This window comes from Macaca nemestrina, chromosome 15, assembly GCF_043159975.1.
Source record: "Macaca nemestrina isolate mMacNem1 chromosome 15, mMacNem.hap1, whole genome shotgun sequence".
NCBI lineage: Eukaryota > Metazoa > Chordata > Mammalia > Primates > Cercopithecidae > Macaca > Macaca nemestrina.
Genome location: NC_092139.1, coordinates 54761407 through 54778901, shown reverse-complemented (window position 1 = coordinate 54778901; position 17495 = coordinate 54761407). Strand labels below are relative to the sequence as shown.

General features: G+C 42.2%; 1 protein-coding gene across 9 annotated transcripts in view; it reads right to left on the bottom strand.

The window, feature by feature from the left end:
- Positions 1–16686, bottom strand: part of LOC105486794 (kizuna centrosomal protein) — a 131934-nt gene extending 115248 nt beyond the window's left edge. For 3 of the 9 annotated variants that reach the window (XR_011613597.1, XM_071079741.1, XM_071079740.1), the window contains exon 1: positions 16489–16686. Coding sequence is in view for 8 of the 9 variants with exons in the window: in XM_071079741.1 (XP_070935842.1) it covers positions 16489–16656 (168 nt within the window). In the remaining variant the exon portion in view is untranslated. Of the gene's footprint in view, positions 1–6120; positions 6284–10469; positions 10533–16152; positions 16406–16488 lie in introns of those variants that run through there. The other 6 variants (XM_011749845.2, XM_011749849.3, XM_011749852.3 and 3 more) reach the window with 4 other exon arrangements.
- Positions 16687–17495: the final 809 nt, after the last annotated feature.

The following is a 17495-nucleotide window of genomic DNA, read 5'->3' as shown; positions in this document are numbered from 1 at the left end:
CAGGTTCTCATCATGTTGTCCAGGCCTGGAGAATCACATCTTTAAATAATGACATTATATATTCAAAACCCCTCTGCTATTAAACAGAAATGCTAACTGGGAAGGTATAATAAAGAGTATCATCAATACCACATTAGTTCTCACATACTAGTTCATGGTCCATAACAGAATGAGATAAAAAATACGGAAGAATTAATTTCAGTCAAGGGGGAAGTCTCGATGCTTACTGAGTGCTTATTATGTGCCATATTCTGGGTCAGATACTGAGAGCATTGAAATAATAAGACAAGGAGCTCACAGTGAAGTGGGAAAACAGACATGTAAACAATTATAATACCATGAAGGAAGTGCTTACTGAGATAATTATGACACAGACCTAAGGCAGGGCAGGGGGAAAAAGGCCTTCTAATTGAAGGAGGTATGAGATAATGTGGTGCTTTCAAGGAAATGCAAATTGTTCAGCATGCTTAAAGTACTGTGGATGATGTAAGACTGTGTGTGTGAGACAGAGAGAGAGAGAGTGTGTGTGTGTGTGTACGTGTGCGGGAGATAAAGATGTAGAGAGACAGTGGGAAGATATGGGGGTGGAAGAGTTAGAGGATCTGGAAGAGACAGATTTGGGGGTAAGAAGAGGCAAGGAGACAGGAATAGGAGAGTGGGGAGAGAGAGATAAGAGGGAGAAATGGGGATGGCAGGAGAAGATGGAAGGGGACAAATTAGGGAAAGATGGGGAGAAAAAATGTGCACATGTCTGTGTATTCGTGTGAGAGAGACAGACAGAGAGAGAGAGAGTGTGTGTGTGCGCGCATGTGTGTGCGCACGTGTTGGGAGGAGTAATAAGGGTGAGGCTGCTCTGTGCAGGCAGAGACCAGCGTCTGGACTTTGTCCTGAAAAGCCTTAGCCAGCATTTCAGGCCAAGGAGAGACCTAACCAGATGAAGACTCTTGTGCCTGCTATGGGGATCCTCCCCGAATGCCCTGACATGTCAGCCCCATGCCTGGCAATATTGCCATGAGAGAGGCTAAGGCAGATGCTGTTCTACACACGTCCCTGGGACTTTTCTGGTCACTCCTAAGTTCTGGAATCTGGGGCTCCATGCCTAAGGCTTCTCAGAACCTGGGAATGCTGCTCTGGGGAGCGTTTGGTTAATTCCCTACCACCTACAACCTTGCCCATCAGTCCTCAATCAATGCTGCTTAGGAGCTGCTGGACACATATCCCAAATGTGCAAACCACTTGCCAGAAGTTCCCTGTAGGATTCGGCGCCGGGCTGACTATGGTAGCTGGCTTAATCCCCCCTTGCCTACTGATATTCCTTATCTCCCAAATAAACCACTTACTGTCAAATCCCTGTTCTCCAGGTCTACTTCAGGGAGAACCCAACCTGAGACAAGGATAATGGGCACCTGAGTGAAACTGCTTTAAGTTAGGACCAACTGGGGCCCCTTTTACAAAAGCAGCAAATACAGGGAGCAGGGGGGCGGAATGAGGGAGAGGAGGGCACACTCCTCACAGCATTAACACTAATATTTACATTCTTAGGTTTTTTAAAATTTATTTTATTATTATTAATTTTTTTTGGAGAGACAGGGTCTTGCTCTGTCACCAGGGCTAGACTGCAGTGCCACCATCATAGCTCACTATAGCCTCAACCTCCTGGGCTCAAATGATCCTCTCCCCATCTCAGATTCCTGAGCAGCTGAGACTACTGGTGCACATCCCTAGAGTTGGCTAATTTTTAAATCTTTTGTGCAGATGGGGTCTCACTATGTTGCCCAGGCTGGTCTCGAATTCCTGGCCTTAAGTGATCCTCCCACCTCAGCCTCCTAAAGCACTGGGATTACAGGCATGAGCCACCATGCCCAGACCTAATATTTACATTTTTGAACTGTTTATTCAGCCCCTTTATCCAACTGACAAGTAGCAACATAGATATAACACTATATTTTCAAAACTACATAACACGTCAATATCCTTTATAAGCCCTAAAAATTATTATAGGCCTCCAAATAAAGTATTATGAGTCATAAAACCAGTTGACAGTGTTTTCAGCAATTAGCTCATTTTAAGAGATTTTAACATTATATGACGAACTGGGCCCAGCCCACCTCTACAAAGTGGGAGAAACTCACTTGGTATCAATTTGGGCAAAATCCCCACTTCTCTCACACGGCTTCACTTGGTTTCACTTTCTGGAATTCTACCAATTTGAAGCTCATGTGTATTAGCTGTAGTCTGTTCAAGGTGAAATACCTGTGGCATTTTGGGGTGTGTGGGCAATGCATTGTGAACACCTTTCTCCTAAGACTTATGTGAGGTCAATCAAGAAAGGAGGTAAAGATCTGATACCTGGATGGGCAGCATTAAGAGGAGACAAGTGGTTCTGGCATACCTGGGCCACCACTGGACACTGGCCCAAAAGGAAGAAGCAGAAAGAAATGGGAAAACACCAGAGACAAACATCCCCTATGTTGAACCTCAGCTCACTGCACAGCCTGCTGAAGGTGGGATCACTGGTGGGGTCTCTGACATTGCTATCTGGGTTCGTAGGGACACAACAAACATTGGCTTTGGACCTAGGGTGACTGTCAAAGTCGAGTTCTCCATGGAACTCACATCCTTCCCGAGTGTAGTGCCATGATTTGGCCTTTTATGCTACTAGAAGAATTTTTTTTTTTAAAGGCATTCCTCATCCAAAATTCAAAAAAGGAATATCTACATAATTTTTGAACCATATTTATTAATAGAGCTTTTCATATTCCTATCTAGTTTGTCACGTTAAAATGGTCCCCCATGTTGACAGTCTTTAGTAGCTCATACAAGTTTTTTATAACATATCCTTTTTATAAAATGAATGCTCTCAATATAAAAAAGCTTTAAAAGATGATTCTTCCCTTCAAATTCCTTCCTCTCAAATTTGGCCATAATAAGAAATCAACAATTAAATGAAGCCTTAATATGAAAATCAGCAGAAATTTTCTATTTTTCCTTTATTTTATTGGGAAGACAAAATTCCCTCCTTTGCCCATCACTTTCATTTTCTCCATGAAATCTTTGAAAAGTGGTTTACAACATTGATACTGACAACTTTTTTTGAACTTTAAACATTTTTCACGAATACTAAAATAAAAAAATGGGGAGCTAAAACTTGCTGTTGCCTGAGCACATTTAACTGTATATCTTGGTTTCTAAATGCCCCTCTCCATTAAAAAGAACCACAGCTCCTTGGATAGGAGGCTAATTCCATATCTGAGGGAGAAAAAATGTGAGGTGAACCTGGAATATCTTGTTATGCCCCAGATCAAAGAAGGCTCAGAATTAAGGGGGTTATGTCAAAAGGACACAGGAGCCAATCTAGAGAGACTCCCACTGGCCAAATATAAGACAATAAAATGACAAAAAGAATAATTACTGTAATTGATAACATACTAGTAAATAGAAATTCACAAGTCTATCATAACATTAAAAAAAAAAAGGGGGTCTATGGCCATACCACCCTGAACACGCTTGCTCTCATCTGATCTTGAAGGCTAAGCAGGGTTGGGCCTTTTTCATACTTGGATGGGAGACTCCTGGGAATACCAGGTGCTGTTGTAGGCTAAAAAAAAAGGGGGGGGGGGTGAAAGAAAGAAAATAGGGAAAACGCTCTTTGTTATAGAGGAAAGCCAGTTAACAGAAGATACAATAAAACAGAAAATCACCATTTTTCAAAACCTCCACTAGAAATAACTGGTTCAGGCAAGGCTCATCTAAGGGTCCTAAAACGATTAGGTAAAAGGATATTGAGGAACACAATATTCCCATGATGCCAACTCATCACTCCACAGATTAGTTACTAACATGCAAAGGGAAAAAACTGTACCTTACAATAGAGACAACTAGAGATCATCATCTTAACCAATGGGTCAAAGTCAGCCTCACCCAGGGGCCACCTGACATCATGGGCCTCCTGATGGGATGCAGTTGGAAGTATAACCTCAGCTGTAACTGTTTAAATTAAAATTAATTAAAATTGGCAAAATTAAAAATACAGTCTTCAGTGTCACAAACCACATTTTAAGTGTTCAATAGCCATATATGAGCAGTAGCTGTATTAGATAGCATCAGTATATATACAGAACATTGCCATCACTGCAGAAAATTCTATTGGACAGTGCTTGTATAGACCACATTTCCAGTCCACAGGAAATACAGGGGATGCTGTGCAAGTTAAATGATGCCTTAGATTCAGAATGTGGATCATTCTACAAGCAGATGAACTGCCTTTTCAAAACAGCCAATTACATGGGGAAAAAAAAGGAGGGATGGTAGGAGACTAAATTCAATTAAAAGAGACAAAAAAGGCACAATAATCAATAACGCAAAAAACAATACGTGAGCCCTAGTTGGCTCCTGGTCTGGAAAAATAAGTTACTTTTTGGGAGAAGTGGGGAAATCCAAATATGAGCTGAATATTAAATAATATTATGTCTGGGTGCAGTGGCTCAAACCTGTAATTCCAGCACTCTGGGAGGCCAAGTCAGGAGAATTGCTTGAGACCGCGAGTTCAAGACCAGCCTGGGCAACATAGACCTCATCTCTACAAAAACTAAAAAATTAGCCAGGCATGGTAGTGCACACCTATAGCCCCAACTTAAGGCTGAGGAAGGAGGCTTGCTTGAGCCTAGAAGGTTGAGGCTACCATAAGCCATGATCACGCCACTGCACTTCAGCCTGGATGACAGGGTGAGGCCCTGTCTCAAAAAACAAAATATTATGAAATCATTTTTAATCTTCTTAGATGTGATAATGGTATGATTATGTAGGAGACTGCCCCTGCATTTAGGAGATCCATGCTCAAATGCTTAGGAAAGAAATGTCATGACGCCTGCAGCAGACTTTCAATGGCTCAGAGAAAAGAAAAAATATATACAAAGCAAATACAACAAGATATTTAAAATTATTGCATCTAAATGGAGAATTATGAGTGTTCATCACAATAATTATGTTAACTCTTCTGAGTATCTGATAATTTTATAATAAAAGGCTGAAGAAAAACTGCAGGGCAAAAGAAAAAAAAAGGTAGGGGGGCTCAGTAGCAGGCTAGCAGGCAGAATACTGAATTCAACTCCTCCTGTGATCAATGTTAAGGTGGGTTAAACTGGACAACACCTGACCAGTGGAAATGGTGAGGATAAAGGCCTAGCTCCTGGCCCTCCACACTTGGCCTAATTTGTGGAGCAGCAGGTAGCCAAGCAGCAGCAGGTAGCCAAGCACCTGCACTTCAAGGGGAAAAAGGTGCCAGAACAAGAGAGGGCTGCAAGGGCAGTTACTCTGGGTCACACAGTCCAGGAGCATGAAGGTAAACTCCTCGGGGACAGTTCTATCTTTACTGCTGTCCCAATGCACTGTTTGCCAGAGAGGGGCCCAGATCACAGAAAAAGAACCCTTTCAAGACAGAATCAGTTTCTAGAGGGAACCCCAATGCTGCTCAAATTCAGTCATTCAGCCAACAAATACCATGCATTACACCGTGCCAGGTACTGGCTAGTGATCTTGCCTGTGTTACAGATATCCCATTGATTCCTCAACTAAAGAAGAATCTTGGAAAATGCAGTTTCAAGTTCTCTGATAAAATTTAGTCATACAGTAATTCACAGAAAAAGCTGATACTTAATCCTAAGTATGAACAACTAAACATTAGTGACTACCACTGATCTGAAAATTACTACTCATTATTTCTCATTTTAGCAAAAAAAAGATTAAAAACAAAACATAAACCTGGGGTGTGCACCTGTAATCTCAGCTACTCGAGTGGTACGCAGCTACATGGGGTGTGCACCTGTAATCTTAGCTACTCGGGAGGTACACAGCTGTATGAGGTGTGCATCTGTAATCTCAGCTACTCGGGAGGTACACAGCTACATGGGGTGTACACCTGTAATTTCAGCTACTCAGAAGGTACACAGCTACATGGGGTGTGCATCTGTAATCCCAGCTACTCAGGAGGTTGAGACAGGAGGAATGCTTAAGCCCAGGAGTTCAAGTCTAGCCTGGGTAACACATTGAGGCCCCATCTTGGAAAAAATAAATAAATAAATTAATTAATTAAATAAAACATAATAAAAAACAGGAAGTCACCTTCAGTTTTTGAAGCTTCTCTGTATTTGTGGTGAAGTGTACAACATGAGCTTGGACACGCTCAAATCGCTTTAAATATTCTTGGTTTCGAGTACGAGCCTTCTTTTCAGATTCACATATTTCCTTCAGATAATTCTTTAGTTTTACATATTTCAGCTTAACTCTAGAAAATTAAAAGCAGTTTTAAAACAATGGACTAGACTTGGACAAATCTAAGAAAGAGAATTTTCTTTATCAAAATTGTTAATGAGACAATGTATTCTAAGATATTTTACCCAAACCACTAAAACCCAAAGGACAAAATGCATATACACATTTTTGGAGAGAGAAAATTAATGCAGTACCACTGAGCTATCATATCGGTTTCCTCTAAGCACAACTCCCCTGAGAAATATATACAAGACCACATTCTAACATTCACACAGTAAAGATTTCTATGGACTTATTTCTCAAAATTAAATGTGATTTCAAGAGTCGTGTCTATGTGGACATGTTTGACGAATGGCTCACTAAGATTCTTATACACAACTATTTCAAAAATAACTGCTCATAAGGAATTAAATCAAACTACAAATCACAATCCATAAAATTAAGAAATTTAAAAGAAATTTTAAAATGTTAAAATACCAAAAGCTCTCATTTAGATAACACAAACATACTTGTTAGAAATTGCAACAATATAATTCACTATTAAAACATTTTATAATAATATATGGACTGTAACTACTCCAACTGTGAAAAAACCTTTAAGACTCTTATCCAAAGTATAATAGCAAAAACATACTCTGCATTCCAATTTTTCTGTACATACAAAGACATATGGGATAGTTCAAGTTGTGCAGTCGACTTTTCTCATGGTACCAACGCCGTTAATCCTAACTCTTCTTCCCTGTTATACAGCATTTCAACTGTTGGCTCAATAAATTATTCAACATTCTTTCATCAAACAAAAATAAATTTTTAAATGACAAAAATATTCAAAACATTTTTTTGAATATTTGTTTGAATCAAAACAAAGATTTGCAAAGATGCTGGAGATGTCCAAAGTTGTTTAACAACAATTTTCAAGAAAGTCTTTATCGTGTTAATAATTCCATGCTTTGACCATGGTTGGCTGTCTTCATTTTTCTTTCTGAATAAAAACTGAAGACTGGTCTTATTGCTGCCCGTGTCTCTGCATTTTTGACGAGAGTAACTGTAATGGAGGTAGAACCTAACATACTGTCGTTCACACTCCGGCACTCAGTAAAGCTGCTGCTGGTGGTGTCTACATGGAGTGGGTACAACTGTACCATGCCTCTCCATCCCAATTCTAGTTCCATTCCAGCTAGCACATTAACCTTCAAAGCTGACCGCATGACTGAGTAACTCATCTACCCATGCAATCATCCATATATTCAGCACTCCAAAGATAAAAGTCTTTCAGCTAAGGTCAACAAAGGAAACAATGAAATAAGTAAATATGGGATGAATGCTATGAGGGAAACTAAAAAGGACTTCTAGACACTGGGCAACCTGACCTAGCTGAAAGGGCCAGGGAGGTCTTCCCAGTGGAAATAATTTTCAGCTAAGACCTGAAAGATGGGTCAGGCATAGGGATTCACGCTTGTAATCCCAGCATTTTGGGAGGCCAAGGTGGGTGGGTCACCTGAGGTCCGGAGTTCGAGACCAGCCTAGCCAGAATGGTGGAATACTACCTCTACTAAAAATACAAAAATTAGCCGGGTGTGGTGGTGTGTGTCTGTAATCCCAGCTACTCAGGAGGCTGAGGCAGGAGAATTGCTTGAACCCGGGAGGCAGAGGCTGCAGTGAGCCGAGATCACACCACTGCACTCCAGCCTGGGCAACAGAGCAAGACCCTGTCTCCGAACCAAAAAAAAAAAAAAAAGACCTGAAAGATGAATGAGAGTTAATCAAAATTGATGAAGTCAAAAATGAAAAGATGAGGGGAAAACATTCCAAGTGGGGGAAACAGCATGTCAGAAAGCTCAAAGGCAAAACATAGGAAAAAGAATGTTGATGAAATTGTAATAAATAACAATTGGCTCCAGATCAGACACTGCTTTAAGGCTTTGTATGAATCTTGTTGAGTTCTCACAACTATCATTATTCCCATTTGACAGAAGAAGAAATGGAGGCACCGAATGTTGGGGTAATTGCCCCAAGGTCACCGGCTTAGAGCTGGTGAAGCTCAGATGGAACTGAAGCACCTAACCACAGGCCTAGAAGTTTATACTACATTACAAAACATCCCGTCATGCTTAAGAGCCTGACGTTTCAGTCAGTGTCGAATCTTAGGGAGAAGCTGGAGAGAGATGGTTATAATGTAAATTTAAAAGGGTGCAGATAACGGTGGGTCTGGTGGGCTGCTGGATGAGACACCTCTTGTGCCCACCTCACACCTCCTGGCCTGACCTTTTTTCTACCAGCCACAATAGCCATAGCCGCCACAGCCTACTGCATGCATGTGGAATAACCTGAGAGCATCTGCCTCTGCCTCAGCTGCACTTGGCATCTCAGGGCCACCGTTCTGAGTTTGCAGCACGGAAAAGCCTAGATGTGTGAAGGAGTTACCTCCACCTGGGGCCACACTTACCAGTGGGGGTCAGGAACCGGTAGGAGTACAGCCCCTCTCCTTTCACAGGAGCAGACACTGTGCAGAGCAGAAGGGTAGTCTACATTGCTCCTCTGAAGACTCCTCTGAAGGTCTGGAGCGACTAGAGCCCCAGGTGCTCAATGCAGTGAACAGCTCTTATTTTGGTCTGCCGAGCCCTGCTCTCCAATTTTAGGTGACCACCTTGTCAAATAAATTACCACTTATACACAGACCCTCGTCTCAGACTCTGCCTTCTGGCAGGTACTAGGTGGAGGCAGCCTTGTTTGGATTTTCTTCTACAGGCAATCTAAGCAAGCCTATTTTTAGTAAATCATATCCTCTGTCTTCCAGGAAACAGTAAGAGGCTGGCAAAGCAGCAGCAGCTCAGTGAACTGACAGTTTGGTAAAAGTGTCCATCCTTTTCTCGCACTTGCCCCTCCCACCACCAGAAGGCCAGGAGGCTTCCCAAGAACAGACTGCATGAAATGTCTACACATAATCTTCTGCCCTTTAGCCATGGGCTAGAAAAATGGCAGCTGCCAAGGATCCCCTTAGACTTGGGCCCACTCTTGAGGCCACAGCATCCACAATGCTGGTTATTTCTTCCACACACAAAACAACTGATTTCTTGTCTCTTTCAGAGTTACTAGAGACATATGGCTGTCTACCTCAACTGGAAGGTCTAGAAGTACTCTAAATCTTAAAACTAAAGAACAATTTTGAAGACAAGGGAAAGAACTGACCTAATAGGTAATTTGACTTTAAAGAATTCTTGGCCTCTCTCTCTTCTGGATGAGATCTTTTCATTTCTCACTTATAGTGTGACATTGATAAATTACAAATTGAATGCTATCAAAGCCAGAAGTTCTTCACATGAATAATATAAGAGGTAATGCCATACTTTTGGCTTAAGGATAAAGTTCAGTTTTTATAAAATAGAAATTAAAATATTTAAAATCTGCTCTTAATAGTGGAAGAAGAAACCTAAAAAGGATAATATGTACAATATATTATTCACTACTTATAATTTTAATAGTCATTCTCACATACCCATGAACAAATGAGATACCAGGTAACCATGCCTACAGTAGTACACTGAAAGATCAACTACAGTAATTATGTCTTCATCATCACACAAGCTCAATGTGTTTAAATTGCAACCAAAAAGATAAGGCTATGAAATAAAACAAATACAAAATAATGAAAATAACATATTTTGATCTCATATCGATTTTAACCAAATGTATTTGATAGTAATTATATTAAACTGTACTGTTTATTTCAAATTATTACACACTAAAAATAAGAGAATGGTGAGAGTACTCCAACTAGGCCGGGCACGGTGGCTCACTGCTGTAATCCCAGCATTTTGGGAGACAGAAGCGTGGGAATCACTTGAGGTCAGGAGTTCAAGACCAGCCTGGCCAGCGTGGTGAAACTCAGTCTCTACTAAAAATAGAAAAATTAGCTGGTGTGGTGGCACGCACCTGTAATCCCAGGTATCCCAGCTACTTGTGAGGCTAATGCAGGAGAATTGCTTGAACCCAGGAGGCAGAGGTTACAATGAGCCGAGATCACGCCACTGCACTCCAGCCTGGGCAAAACAGTAAGACTCCATCTCAAAAAAACAAAACAAAACGAAACCAAAAAAACCAGTACTCTAACTATAATATTTATGGCATAACATTAGAGTTAAATTTTTGATTAATATATGGAACCTGGCTTGAAAACGGTTCCCACTGTCGTCTCTTACCTGCATGTATCAGACTGATTATATTCATAAAGTTTCTTTTCCAGGTCCAATCTCTTCTTTTCACTATAATAAAAAACATTTTATAAGCAATTACACTGATAAGTAATAAGGAGTTGGATTTAGACCATGCTCTTCTTCGAAATCATGTCTTTGTTACAAAGTGTTGATTAGAGGTCAAAAAACCCCCAAATACCAAATCACACCTTTGTGAGAATGCTTCTCTGGTCTAAGAAGCAGAAAATGACAGATGCATCTAAAGCAAACGACACAAAAGTACGCAGCAGTCACCAGGGAAATCTAAAAAACAAAATGAACACCAATAAGAGACAAAAGAATAAAATCCACAAAGTAAACAGGGAAATGCAATAGGAAAAGTCTGGGAAGCAGGTGCCTTCATTTAGCAAGTATTTCCTGAGTGCCTATGAAGACCCAGGTACTGTTCTAGGCCTGGAGACCAACATGGTGAACTAGCCAGCCAAGACCCCTGCTCTCAGAGAGTTGACATTGTAGGGAGAAGGACAGGCAATAATAAACAAGATAAGTATATAAAATGTAATGTGGCCAGACTTCTCTTGAGTCGCCGGCATTTCAGTGATGGGGTCCCATTAGATCTTGAGTACAGACTGAAGACTGGTGGCTTGCTCTGCTTTCAACCAGACAAGCCTGGGCACAGCCAAGTGGATGAGCCAGAGAAAGGCCTCTGAAAAGTAAACCTGGCCTCACTTACATCTGATGAAGACCAGGTCTTCTAAGACTATCATTTCAAATTTGGAGGGATTTCTTTTTATAACTCTGTAATGGTGCCACTATTTGTCACAGGTTGCTGTTTTCCTGGAGCTACTACCAGTAAAGACTGAACCTGTGCTGTTCAGGTGAGTGCTAGCAGTAAGCTAAGGAGAAAGCCTGTCTTACCCCACAACCAGCCTGGGCAAGGGTGAGGGGGAACTGGGCAGCAGAGGAAGCAGAGGCAGCCAAAACCAGGGGGCTGAGAGGTAAAACGGATGAAGCCATTCAGTCCCAAGAAGAGTGCCTAGGAGGATTAGCCACAGAGGGTTCCATTTGAGCACTACTATTTTGCTTCAATCCCACCTAACTGAAGCTAAATTGCTAACCTAAATTAACATTAAGTAAGGCAAAGAAAGAAACCACATAATATCCTATGCAATCGAAGAATCCTAAACAAAAGGCTGTGAAATAAAGATAAGGACTCCAACAGAGGTGATCTCAGGTTGGCTTCCTGAGGGAAAGGGGCTGGCCCCATGTTCCATTTGCGAGCTCTTATCAGTTTCTATGTTTCTTCAGATAGTTATTTTCCTTTTAAAAAAAAAAAAAAAGATCATCCCAAAAGTCACTGTTAGCTACATTACAGGTTAAATAAGTTTATTTCCTTTGCATAATGTTAAATGGAAACTACTATTTAACCAAAATTCATTTAATGGGAAAACAGGGTCCAAAATCCAGACACAGAATCTTCGCTTGGGGAACACAACCCCAGGGTTGGGGTATGCCTATGTTAAAAAGGAAAAAAAAAAGATTAAAAGGAAAAAAAAAAAATTACAAAAACACACATTTTTAACTAATAGCATCACAGATCTTTACTTTCTCACTAGTAAGAGTGAACTTAGAAGTGAAGGAAAAATAGCACAATTGCTTCCACATTAGACATTTTTATTAGTTACCATTCGCCCCCCCGCAGTTTCACGATCGATTGGGTACTTAGTTTATACAGAATGAATGACTGGATAGTGTGAGCAACTTGTCATTAAATTACAAGGACAGGAAGGCCTCTAAATACCTCTATGACCCTGTGCCCAGACGTAGTGCTTCATTTCTGTGGTATTCCTAAGAAAGCATGACTGCAGTCTGGTAATGAGACACCATCAGATACATTCAGCTTGAGGGTCACCCTCTAGAATGAAAGCTGTACTCTATGAACTTGTCAGGAACGTGAAAGACAGGGAAAGACGGAGGAATCATTCCAGATGTGGGGAGACCGAAGAGACGTGGCAGCCAAATGCAAGCAGGGTACCCAGGTGAGCCACTGGACCGGGGGAAAAAAAGGGAGCATCGTTAAGATAGCTGGTGAAATCTGATGGGGTCTGTGGACTGGGTTCACCACTAGGAGGGCTGTATGGTGTGATTATGTACAAGAACATCCTTGGTTTCTGGAAAGATACATTGAAGATTTTAGGAGTGATGGGGCATCGTATAGGCACTTCTCAAATAGATCAGAAAAGGCTAATGGTTTCAGAGAGACATTTAAATAGATACACAACAGATATCTCAGTGTCAAAAATCTAATAAAATGTTAATAGTTGAGGGATCTGGGTGACAGGAACACTGGAGGTCTTTGTCCTACATTTGCAATTTTTTTGTAAGCTAGAACTTACTTTATATATATATTTTATATAATATATATATATTTTATATGCTTTATATATATTACTTTATATTTTATATATATATATGTATATGTATTTTTTTTAGGCAGAGTCTCGCTCTGTTGCCCAGACTGGAGTGCAGTGGCACAATCTCAGCTCACTGCAACCTCTCCCTCCTGGGTTTAGGGATTCTGCTTCAGCTTCCCAAGTAACTGGGATTACAGGTGTGCACCACCACACCCAGCTAATTTTTGTATTTTTAGTAGAGACAGGGTTTTGCCACATTGGCCAGGCTGGTCTCAAACTCCTGACCTCAGGTGATCCGCCCACCTCTGCCTCTCAAAGTGCTGGGATTACAGGTGTGAGCCTCCACGCCCAGCCACTTTAAATTGATTTCTAAAATTCACCTGTGACCTCTAGTGAAAAAGGACCACAGTCACGTTGGAAATCCATCACCTCCCAAGCAGCAAGTTCTTCTTAGTAATGAATGTAAAATTTACTTGTAAAACATCTTCAGCAGATGCAGACATCGCTGCTCACACTTCTCTATCACAACACTTCATACCCTGACAATCAAACTCCTCTTGGCTTTCTCTCCCAGGCAAAACGGTGCTAATCCTGTTTACTCTTCTTCACAGGCCTATTTTCTAGCCCCTCATCCACACTGCAGCACCTTTGAATGCTGAGTCCTCCATGTCTTTTTAAAATGTAATACTAAAAACCAGATGTTTGCCTCAACGAAAAGCCTTTCCATGGCTTGCAATTCCTACATATTAAATCTCTATTTCAGAATCTTTGAAACCCCCATCCCTGGGATGCTTACCCACAGTTCATGTTTTCAGTCACCCCTCACTTGGACCTTTCAGTTTTACACAGCTAAGTGATCCTTAGCTAGCTGAGTTTTCTACTTTTAAGCCACTTGTTACTCTGTTTTTGTCTCGATACCACAATTCTATACCATCTTCAGCTTACTCCACTAATATCTCAGTGTCAGTTTCTAGACTATTATGATATCTTACTCTGAATCAATATAGGCACTGAAAAAAACCGCGGCTGGCTAATGGGCCCTTTTAAAAGGATGTTTTTATATAACCGTAAGAGCCAATTCCACTCATAAGTTTCTGCCATGCTTGTGGGTGTTATACACACTGTAACAAGTCACTCCATTAGATTCTTTTATAGATTCAATTATTGACTTCCACCACAATGCAGAGAAAACACTGTACACATATAGGAAAACATTCAGACGATAAAATTACATCTATGTATAGCTACAGTTAAGATGACTTGGGCTAGAAATATGTTGGTTATTTGACCAGCTAACATTGCAATGACCACCTCTAAAAGGGCTAAGAGGGAGTTTTGGTTTTTTTTTTTGTCTCCCACTTCCCAGAAGTTTCTGGATTGATAAAGCAGCTGTGACTACCTAGGGTTGCAACCTACGAAATGACTCAGGAATTTTAGGAGACAGTGGTATCTGTGATCACTGGGATGGTTTGTGTTTGTTTGCTTAAAAAGGTACATCCAAGGCCGGGTGCAGTGGCTCACACCTGTAATCCCAACACTTTGGAAGGCAGAGGCAGGCAGATTACCTGAGGTCAGGGGTTCGAGATCAGTCTGGCAAACATGATGAAACCCCATCTCCACTAAAAATACAAAAATTAGCTGGGGTTGGTGGTGGACACCTGTAATCCCAGCTACTTGGGAGGCTGAGGCAGGACAATCGCTTGAACCTGTGAGGCGGGGGTTGCAGTGAGCCGAGATTATGCCATTGCACTCCAGCCTGGGCAATAGAGACTATGTCTCAAACAAACAAACAAACAAAAAGGTACATCCAAACACTCAAATTGGATACAGACAATAATATTCTTTACACATTGCTTTGCAAAACTACAGCTTTCGGCTTTTTTTTTTTTTCTTGTTTTACTTTAAGGCCCATTATACCAGCAAAGAGAAAAAGAAAAAATCTGTGGCCTTACTTTGCATATTAGTCAAGCCTCCTCATTCCTGGTGAAGAACCAAGGTTCAGAGAGGTGGAGCAACCTGCTCAAGGTCACACAATTGTTCGCGGACTAGAATCCAGGTTTTGATGTTTCTACTGGAGCCTTTTCTGTATCTAGAATTATTTGCCTCTATAACTGTGTGCAATGTGCATTAACCTGAGTTAGTTATAAATTCTTAAAATGAAAAATGAACACACACAGCAACAGATTTGTACTGACTTAAAAATAAAACAAACCTCCAAACGCAGAACCGTGAACAGGCTATAAAATTTGACTCAAATTCCTTATATATTTTCAACAGCCTCACCTTGTTTAATAATTAAAGGAATAAGTGTTAATCATAAAGTACATAATCATTATACAGTTATTGTGCCATAAGGACTATAAACAGCCAGGTGTTCCTAGCACAGGAAACAAAAATAACTTACAATTAATAGTTCAGAAAGAATGCCATTTATGAGTGCTGTAAGAATGCCAAGAGTCACAAAAGTGAGGGAATGGGTTGAAACTGGGAAAGCTCTGCAGGAATTGATTTATTTTTAAAGTTAGAAATTAAGAGGTCACTGATATAGGTGAACGATGATATGTCAGAAAGAAAATAGGATGTAGAAAAGGAGTACAAGGTAAAAGAAAATGCTAACGACAACTAAGGAAGCCTGTTGTAGATGCTCTGTAAATATCTGACAAGAATTAAATCTGGCATAAGATAAATGTAATTCCTTTACAAAATCACTTACTTCTGCCTTTATTTTCCATGTAATTATTGTTATCATTTTAGCATTGTCACACCCACAGCTCTCCTGTTCACTAGAACGATTTTGTAACTTTTAACACTCATTAAATGTTTTGTTTATCAAGAGATCCAAAAATCTATTTCCTTTCTTGTCAACTAACGAGATTTACAACTTCAATTAACTTAGCAGCTAAACAAGAGGTCCAGCAATTTATCTTTCACGTGGTTATTTATAGTACATTGCGTTATAATTTTCTCTCTATATGCACTCTTAGATCTAGCTGTTTTCAGTGGTTCCCATCTTTCATATCTTAAAGGCATCACGAACCCTCTGGAAGATGGACTTCTCTGGCTGGAAATTTCACCCCTTCGCTGGAAATCTAGCCAGCCCTCGCTCCCCTCAAAAGTCTCCTGAGTTTAAACAGGGCACATGTTTGACACACACACACACAACCGTCTGCGTTCCAGGACCTGTCATCATTGATGCAGTGCAGCTGTCACGGCGGGATGACAATTTGAAGAGAGAGTTGGGAGGGGGCCTGTAAAAGGGGGCAAGAGAAACTCACAAGGCTTGATGGAGAGTGACAGGCAGAAGAACTCCCACTTTCACTTCTGGGCAAATTCTGTGACGCGGCCGCATCCTCAAACCGGAGACCAGGCTTTAGCTGCTATTGAAGGGGGCAGGGGGCGATCTCTCACCTCTCTCCGCTCCCACCCCCAGTACAGGGGCTGGCTCTAGTAAACGTTGTCCTCCAGGCCCCACTGGGAGCCTGGGGGGCGTTTCGCACGGGCCTGGACCCCGGGGAACCTCGGGCGGGGGAGCGGGAAGGAAAAGCGGGCAGGGCACGCGGAAGACCCTCGGCGCGGGCCGACTCCCCACCCCCACACTCCAGTGCCCTTACCTGTCCCGCAGCCCATGCTGGAGTTGGCCCAGTCTCTCGTAGTAGTCGGGACTCGACTGAGGCATGGACGATGCGAGGGTCCAGTTCATGCTGCTGTCGCTGTGCCAGCTCAGCACAGCCTCTGGCCGGCCGTTGGGCCGAGGTTGCCGGAGGAGACCGCCCCACCATGCACTGCGGGTAAACACCGCGCCTGGCAGCCTGCAGGAGGCGGGGCAAGACGCCGTGGGGGCGGGGCGCCGCTGACGGACGGGGCGGAGGCCGACTTTGTGGGGGGCGGGACGAATAACTGCATGAGGCGGGGAAGAGGCGTGGTAGAGGCGGGGCGTCGTGAGGCAGGCGCTGGGCTACGTGAGGCCCTGGCGGACCACGTCGGAGGGGCGGGCGCTCGGGGCTCTCTCCTCTCCCCATCGGCACCCGCGTCTCCTTTCCCGTCACCTTCCAGAATTCGCACAAACTACGTTAACGTTGCAAGGCTCAGTCCCTCCCTTTCTTCCGTCTCTCCTCGCTTGCTTTTCCTCGGCCTCCTTTCTTGCCAGGATTTGTTGAGTGCCAGACACTGTGCTAAGCTTGTTCTATTATATCAGCACTCAAACGCGACACAAAACGCCACACAAAAAAAGACAAACCCTCAAATGCTAAACAGCTGTGCTCAGCCCCGGCAGTGGACCAACCCCTTACTCGAAAATCCGTGCTGAATCTAAGGATGTGTTTATTGTTCCAGGTGCCAGTATCGTTGGCGACAGGGAAAAGTTGCTAACTAGTTGCTTGGGAAGCAGACGTTTGTGCAGACAGCTCTAATGGACAGTGCTCCTAATGTCTTGTAGGATCCTCTAGCAGGAGCCCTGGATTCCCTATCCACGTCCCAGCTGCCAGGCCGTCTGCAAGTCACCCCAGGTTTCCTCATATGTAAAATGGGAGGCTGTTAACACAGGATTAGTTTAGGATTCGATTGTTAATATGTGTTCGTGTTTGTAAGAGGGCCCAGCATATAGAAAGCATCAGGTTTT